This window comes from Corvus brachyrhynchos, unplaced genomic scaffold, assembly GCF_000691975.1.
Source record: "Corvus brachyrhynchos isolate BGI_N302 unplaced genomic scaffold, ASM69197v1 scaffold363, whole genome shotgun sequence".
Lineage (NCBI taxonomy): Eukaryota > Metazoa > Chordata > Aves > Passeriformes > Corvidae > Corvus > Corvus brachyrhynchos.
Genome location: NW_008237404.1, coordinates 345,319 through 354,279, shown reverse-complemented (window position 1 = coordinate 354,279; position 8,961 = coordinate 345,319). Strand labels below are relative to the sequence as shown.

At 36.7% G+C, this 8,961-nt stretch overlaps 1 protein-coding gene across 1 annotated transcript in view; it reads right to left on the bottom strand.

Moving 5' to 3' along the window:
• The window catches only part of MIPEP (mitochondrial intermediate peptidase), a gene marked incomplete at its 5' end in the record, with an annotated part of 65,447 nt that extends 57,369 nt beyond the window's left edge, over window positions 1–8,078 (bottom strand). The window contains 5 exons of the mRNA XM_017730759.1: window positions 1,589–1,771; window positions 3,474–3,537; window positions 4,453–4,539; window positions 5,997–6,085; window positions 7,845–8,078. Of these exons, the coding sequence (XP_017586248.1) occupies window positions 1,589–1,771; window positions 3,474–3,537; window positions 4,453–4,539; window positions 5,997–6,085; window positions 7,845–8,078 (657 nt within the window). The remainder of the gene's footprint in view (window positions 1–1,588; window positions 1,772–3,473; window positions 3,538–4,452; window positions 4,540–5,996; window positions 6,086–7,844) is intronic.
• Between the last annotated feature and the right edge of the window lie 883 nt (window positions 8,079–8,961).

Genomic DNA, 8,961 nt, shown 5'->3' with positions numbered 1-8,961 from the left:
ATCTATTTCTCATCTCAACTTGTGCTTTTTGACACTTGTTCTGTCATGCACCTCACTGAAGAGCCTGGCTCCATTCTGTCCATGACATCCCTGTAGGTACTGGCAGAGTGCTGCCAGGGTTCCCCCAAACTACCTCTGCTATAGGGTGAATAGGCCCAAATCTCTCCGCCCTTTTTCATACAGCAAGCACTCCAGTTACTGCCCATCTTGGTGGCCTCTGTTTAAGACACTCCTAAAGAGTGGGGCTATAATCTCTTCCCTCAGTCTCTGCGCCTGTTCACACAGTCCAAGATGCTGTTGGCCCCTCTGCTGCCAGGGTTACTGCTCATGTTCATACTTGCTGCTCACCAACACTGTGGGCCTTTGCCACAGATCAGACTCAGCCAAGCAGTCCTAGCCTGTCCTACAACCAGGAATTCTCCCTTTCCAAGTGCAGGATTCTGCACTTGTCCTTTTTGAATTACGTAAAGTTGCCACTGAACCATTACCTCAGCTTTTAGGCCACTCTGAATGTCAGCCTTGACCTTCAAGTGTATTGATTGCTCCTCCCTATTTGCCATCACCTGTGAATTTGGTAGGCAAGCCCTCTGTCACTTCCTCTACGTCACTGATAACAGTTTAAAACAGGAGACCCAGGACAGACCCCTGCAACAGTTCTTTCTGTACCAGTCTTCCTGTAGGGTACATTTCAACCACTACTCTCTGAGTCTGATCATGAAATTAGGTTTTTTTACCTATCTGGTTGTCCACCAATCCAGACTGTAATCTCCTACCTTGGACTAAAGTCTCTGATGAACACTGAGGCAAAAGCAAGCGGTGAGCATCTCAGCCTTATCTGTGTCTGCTGCCACTACCTCACTCACCTTACTCAGCACTGAGTCCATGTTTTCCATGGCTTTTAGTACCAATGCAGCAGTAATCGCTCCTGTTGTTGCTTTTAATGTCCCTTTCAACCCACAACTGCAGTTGAGCTTTGATCTTCCCAACATCATCCCTACACATACAGGCAATATTTCTACACTCTTCCCCTGGATTTGTACCACTCCATGTATGCTATCTTTTGGAAATTAAGCTTTGTTAAGAGTTTCCTGTTTGTTGAGCCTGGTTCCTGATACATCTGCTTGGCTTTCTAAGGATCAGAATGCACTAATACTGAGTATCTTAATACTCACATGCTTGGAGGACGCTGCCTTAAGAGAACTACCTGCTTTCTTAAGCTCCTTTACCCTTCAGAATTGCATTTCATGGGATCCCACCTCCCAGTTTACTGAATAAACTGAAGTGTTGACCATAACAGGTCAAGACTTTGCAATAATTTATATGCCTTTAAAAAGAGAGTATTTTAAAATCAAGAATCTGTATTGTGCCCCTCTTCTTCCTCCAGACATTCAGGTTCTGCTCCACAGCCATTATTTCATAGCTACTACAGTCAAGTATGCAACTGATTATTACGTTCTACAAAAGTTTTTTCCTTGTTAGAAATAACAGCATAATCATAAACCACATGCATTTGCCTCACTAACAAGTAAAATAACCGATATGCATTTCTGGTATAGAGGATGCCAAAGTAAAGTTGGGGAATACAAACCAGATCATCAGGACAATCAGCATGTAGACCAGCAACTTGTAAGTAATTGCCTTCAGCTGTAAAATTATACCGAATATGCTCTGGCAAAACGTGTTTGTCAATCTTGTTGGGAATGTGAGCTCCTATCAGAAATTCGTTACATAAATCCAATATTCTGATGTTGAGGTCAACTGCCTTTTTACGCTGTAAGAAAAATGAAGCACAAAAGAATATCTTCAGACACATTACAAGCAGAACTCCAAGTTTTTAAACCTTAGAGGACTCTTTTCAAAAATGAAGCAGAAAATACAACACTTAAGATTAGACCCACAGCATCAACAAAGTCATAATGCAGGGCTGAAGTCAACAAGATTAGATGCTCATACAGATCTGTAATTTCATAAAGCAGTGAAATTTCAAAAAAATGCCTATGTTCCTGCAGTAAGAAAATGTACAGTGGAGTTCAAGTAGAATTTATGTAAGCTTTGCTAGCTTGTAACTGATTGCTGTGTAAAATACTGAATAAAAAAAGAAGCATCTTTGAGAGAAATATCCTAAAAGAGACATAGAATTTTCTCTTTTTCCTGTTTGTATTGCACTGTTTTCTGGAGACTGTAAGTATTCACGGTATTTCAACCCTACTCTTAGGAGTTTGTGATTTAGAGTTTTATCACCTTCATTACAGTATTTCATGCATTTAACTGTGCACGATTTGCTTCAGTGAACACGCTCACATTAGTAAAGTATGGTCTCTGTTGTCTGTGGGGTCACAGCTCAAAAAAACAAAGGCTGAGGGTACAGATACAACATAACTTGTAAAGTCCAAAGAATGACATAACCTGATCTCTGTCCTCCCATTCCATCCTTACTCTTGAAAATGTATCTTTGAGTTTTATTTTAAAAAGCACAAATTCTTTGTAGCAGAAGTAAATTTCAACTTACAACAGGGAAGAATTTCTGAAGTCTTAAATGAGAACTGAAAAGAAACACTAAGCAGCAAGGAAGAAAAGTGGAACAGGCAGGGGAGGAAGAGGAAAACATGCAAAAATAAGTGAAATTGTAACTGAAAGGAGATGAAGCACCATAGAACCAATAGTCAAATCAGACATAAACCCCAGAGCTGAAGTTTCAGGGTTGTTCTTTGGAAAAACTAATCATAAAAATATATTCTAGAACCATTTTCTAGGTCACAAAACACCATCACAACCATGATCTTCAGAATAACTCAACCACATAAATCTGGTAGAAGAGCCTTTGTACAGATTTTTTTGGAGGGGATGACTCAAACAAGGAATTAACTTTATACAGTGACATGAACTATGAACAGACAGAGCATCCATATCACAAATGATGGTGTAAGATGCTGGTTTTGGAAAATCCATCACTAACTACTGCAAAACTACATAGAAGTTCCAAGACAGGTAATCAGACCATGACTAGATATTCAATTTTGAACAAGATTTACAACTTCTGGTTATGTGAGCACCACAGGAGTGCCTGGACACACACCTGATCCCTTCTAAAACACTCCACTTGATTAACCTGTCATCAAGGTGCATAAAACACTGCTTTTCCCTCTTTGTAAATATGTTGTTCTGACAGCTGAGTAGCTATTTTAAATATCTGATGAAGACACCAAACAAAAGAAAATAGGATCCCAGGACTTGCTTATAACTCCTCAGAACAGAAAGGAACGATGAGGACCAAACTGGGAAGAACAACCAACTATCTAAAAACTACCTTTAGAAGTGATTTAAAATAGACAAAATTAATCACTTCTAAGACAACAAAATTCCACAAAGGAGAAACTGACCCAGAATCACGTGATTTCATGTCCCACATGTTTCATTATCTGGTTTTTGGTAGACAGACAAACTTCTGTTCATATACTGTAGCCAGAAATTACCTTTTCTTCATCCAAATGAATGCCACTGATCTCAAAATCAAACATAAAAAGTTCTGCCACTCGCCTAAAAATACAGTAAATCCCTGTTAAAACAGCCTCATTTGATAGTAAGCATAATTTCTTAACAGATTTTGCCTTCAGTAGTTATTTACGTTTCACATCTTTCACAGAGAATAACGCCACAGTTATATGAATGTTTTTATTATGGACAAAGATTTCCTATGTTTTAGGTCCTTAACAATTTACTCAGTGAGAAACAATTTTTCCTTTGTTCTTAATTTAGTCATCTGCTTTGAAAATAGCCTTCAAAATAATTCCAGTACCTTAATCTAGATGTTCAACCAATTTGTGCAAATTACCATTTTAATTTCCTTTCATACTTCATTTATTCTAACATCAGAAAAATACCTTTTCAAATCTAAACATTAAATTTGTCTAACCATGTCAGTGAATAAATAATTCAAAATTATAAATGCATAAACAGCTAATAAAACCTATTACAGCAATCATAAAGTAAGCTTTCAATATATATACTGCTAATCTGATTTAGAAAAATATAAATAAGCTTCTATAAAGTGAAATCAATTTATATAGTCTGCTCCCTAATTTTAATCCTAAAAACATCACAGTAGAGTATATAATTTTAATCAAAAGAATGCTATTGAAGAAAATCTTAGTTTACATTTTTTCTGTTCTTGCAGATCTCAGTTATTCAGCATAAATATATCTTGTGCTCTACAAGTCACAAAGACATTCTCCAAGATTACACAACTACAAACTTCCTAAGTCCTGTGCAGGTAATTTAGTAGTGACCAATAAATTAATAATGGAGACGTGGTTTGTTTTCCAAAAGTTGCACTTATTAATTTAAAAAACCACAAAATATAAGTACAATAAGGAACAATACATACTACCTAAGAACCTCAATCTGTAAGATTCTATTTATAATCTATAAAGATCTATAAGCATTAATAAGTACCTGGTTTCTGGATCTAAGGAACTCATTATGGTTTCATCAACTAGCAGGCGTCTCAAACTCTGACACAGTTCAACATCTGTATTTAATCTGAAAAGATACAGAGTAAAAGAATCATGCACTAGCAACAGAGTAATACTTCAGTTTCTTGGCATTACTCATTCAAAGGCAGTATTTAGTGAAACAACATTAAAAGCCAAACACTGTATTTTCAAAATGTTTTCTGGTTCACAATCACACGTAAAAAGTAGAGAATTTCTATACAAAGCATGTGTGGACAAACCAGCATGGAAACAGGTCTTGTGCATCTGATAGAAAAATACTTTTGGATTGGATTTTGTGGCAATATGAACAAGCCTAATATTGACTGCTTATTTTTTTATGAACAATGATAATCATGGTGAGACCATACAGGTGAGAGAATGACTTTCTCATCCTTACTTTGAAAGTGATGCCTTGGTGGGGCTACATAAAAACAGAGGCTAGACAAAATTAAGAGAATAAGAGGGGGTATTTATTGAAGGGCCTTCAATAAGGTACACTATGGGCAGACAGAGCCCTAGGGCTACACCCAAAATGGATGACAGGTCACGGGTTTTTCACACTTTAATAAATTGGGTCCATTTGCATATCAGGGTTAATTCTCCAATTACAATTTCAGGTAATGATATCATTACCCCAAGTTTGTTCCCCCTTTTTCAAGGCTTTGTTTACATATTTTGAGGCCTGGGACAACAAGGTGTCCTTGAGTCTCAGGCCTAGAGAGGATTTGTTATGCCTCACCAGAATGTGAGAACAGTAGCTAACAGGCTATATGGAGTTGTAGAGTTACACTCTAAAGCAGCACAGGATCTGAAAAATATAAAAACCAAAATCCTAAGGCATCAAAAAGACTCCATTAAAGGAAAACCTGTGCTCAAGTTTGCCATCAGATAAATGTGCTGCTGCCTGCCACTGGAATAGACTGAGAACTTACGATCCCCAGAACACTTCCACACACAAGCACTGTCCCCATGCAGATAATATACTGTGTCCTGGATTTGCTGGCATGTTATGCTGCATTCCCAGGTGAGATACAGTGGGCAACAAAACACATGTACACAATAGTTTATGAGCCTCTCAGGATGATATGTGAATAACTTCTTTATAAAAATTTTATATCTGAAGTGGTATTCAGATATTAAAGTCATATTGTTACACATGGTGTGCATAATCCAAGTCAATCCACTTTCAAGCACTTTGTACATAAACTTTACAATCACCAGTGAATTATCACAAATCCTAGAAAAACGTCACTTTGAGCTTTTGATGGGCTTCAGTGACATGGAATCATAAACTGAAACTAAAATAGAAAAACCTTTCATGAGATACTGTAACAAAATTAAACCCTTAAATATCTATATCAGAAGACTGACACTTTGTTCCCATGTGCAAGTATTTTTTGTTGATTGCTGTTTTCATAGATAATCATACAGTATTTTTTAAAGATGCACATCGAAACAGCAAAAAGAAAAGAAGAAAAAAAAAAAAAAAAGAAGAAAACATACTTCTCTACCACGGTACCAATGTTCCTGCAAGCTTCTTCAGCAGCCTCTCTGAATGCAAAGTCAGGGTGGGCAACTTTTACAAAATCAGCCTGACACAGTAGAAGAAGAAAACAGTGAGGCAAAAAGACAAAAAAAAAAAATCCTGGTTTATAAACAAATTGCACTCAAGCAATTCCATTTATATTAACATTTATTTCTACAGTTCTATGCAATCATTTTGCAGAATTTGTCCTTTTTTTTGTCTAAAACATAAAGCTGATTGGAAAACTTTGCTGACAATTATTAAACCACACAGTGCCTGTGTCTTTCCAATAACTACCATTAACTCACACATTTCTTAAAACATTTTAAGTATAGTGTGTATCTTAGAGTCCTTACAACACAGAGCTACTCCAATGTATTTAAATGTTATTTAAAAATATTTTTTAAACTAAAATTTCTAGTTAAGAAGAAAGCACAGCATCAAATGTGCGTAAAAGGATGCTAAGAGGGAGCTGGGGAGCTAGGGGCTTCCATGACTGCAGACATGAAAGCAGGGAAGTTCTGACATTGAAATTATAGAGACTTAAAAGATCAGGAATATTTCAAAGTCTACGAATACACTGAAGACATTCGGCATGATTTTACAGAAAGTACATGCAATAAGCTGACAGTATAAAATACGATTGCAGTTTGATTCAAAAAGCAGCCTTAGAAATGTTACACACTTAAGATTTTTACTTCTTAGAATTCCTTTTTAAAATCCTGTATAATACTGACAGAAAAGGTGCTGAATGACAGATATCAAAATTCCTAACAACAGATAACAATCACCAAATTACTTCCAGACAGTTCTGCAAGCTGTGCATCTTTAAACATAAAAAACTTGAAAATAATACAAAGGAGGCAATTTTAACTCAGCAAACTGATACAAAACTATGGCCATTGAATTCTGACATTAGTGTTTTACTTAGGTATTGATTGATTAAGCAGAATTAGGCATTGTCTATAAAAAACCTAAGAACAAGTGACTAGACAGAGGTTGTAAGTACTTTCAGAAGGAAAAGTGCCTGGCGCAAAAGATGTCTTAAATCTAGAAAAGAATAAGAAACAAGATTGGAGAACTGAAAACACACAGAGACATTCAAATGTGAAAACCCAAGTCAAAAAACTCAGTGACCTAAGAACTGATTTCAGTATGAAGGCTGGTTCTGTTTTTTTGAACCAAAGAATGATGTTTTCATAAAAGACAGACTTTGGGCAAACAGTTTCCAGAGAGCAATATGAAATGCTCTATTAAATTTAACATTTTGTGATACAGAATATCAGGCCAAGTACTCTAAATCTGTGGACCACAAAAACTACAATCTAGGAAACAGTTGCCTTTTTATTGTGTTAATAAAGTGATACTGTTGAGTTTCATCTGCTGCTTTTAATCTGAAAGTTCTTCATGGACCTTCACCTATAAATGATCATAACTTAAAACATGTGCATTGCCACTCCAACTTTAACTCTAAAATCAAAACCCTCTTTGCCACAATATAAGTGATGCTGGAGAGCTTATGTATTAATATTACAGCAGAAACACAAGTATGATTTCACTGTTGTTTTTCTTGTTGTGGCTTCTATACTATTTTTACATCTGTCTTAAAAATAGACTGGACAGTTTGACAGGATTTGTAGTTACCTACCATTTGGTAACAGCCTTTGTAATTAACTTTCAGCCAGTTTAATTTTCTGACTTAACACAAAACTTCATGGAGCTGATCTGCTATTTACTGCTGTGCAGAAAATCATAAAATGGAACAACATGGTGTAAACTCAGTCAGTTTAAAACAATCTATGTAAATATTGAAAAAAGTAACGTACCAAGTCTGCTACTCTGCATAGGCTATCTGAAAGCTGATCAAAGATCATTACGGTCTCTGGCCCAGGTGGGGTTGAACATGCCTTCTGGACGAGCTGCTCCGATTCTTGCAACGCTTTGTCCTGTGCTTCTTGAAATCCTTCTGGACAGCTCAGCTCTGGAACACCAAACAGACCCTGCAGTGCAGAACACAACGAAAACACACCACTATTACCCTCCTCAATTTCTGCAGCTTTGTTTCAAGACTGAATTATCACTACCGAATTTTATCAAAATGACCCTAGCTAGCATATTTTAACACTTCACTGGCCAGCAGCACTAGATATCAAAGGATTGCAGGCAATAGGACAGTTGTCTCAGGCTCACTAAAAGAGCCCCAAATACTGGAAGCAGACCTCAAGGGAATAATCAACAACAACTGAAAATGTTTATGGAATGAACAGTTTTATTCCTGAAGTTCCTACCAAGCCTGGCCCTGTCCCACAGGGCAGGGTAAACACACTTACTTGTGAAGGGTAGATGTAGATAGCACTTACGTTCTGCACTTGTGGAAGAGACTTAGAGGGGTTCTACCACTAATCAAACAAAATTACTAGCACTAGCAGATAGAGAAGTTCCACAATGCAGACCTACAACAGGAAAAAGATCTTAAAGAATCACAGAATCCCCCAAGTTGGAAGTGATGCCTAAAGACTTTTGGTTTTTATGCATTCTTCATGTATTTGTAACTTTGCAGACTGTTAATACATAGTTATAACTTCTAGTACTTTTCCAGCTTTCTTTCTCACAGTCAACAAACTCTTATTGATGTATTCTCAAAATTCTGTTTAATCTTGCCTGTTAGTTTAGCAAGGACACTTTATTTTGCACCATGTATCGCAGACACAATAAAATGCAGAGTTAGAAGATCAGAAGGGGAGCTCCAATAGGGCTGAACCCAGGGGGGAAATTACCTAATCCAACAGCTCTTCTAATTGGACAATATTTGATAGATATACTAATCAATTAACCTTATAAAAATTGCAGAACTACTGTATCACATCTGCATATTGCCATGTTGTGCACCTTGAAGGCTTTCAATTAAAGATCTGCTTTTATCATTTTAACACTGTTTGGAAA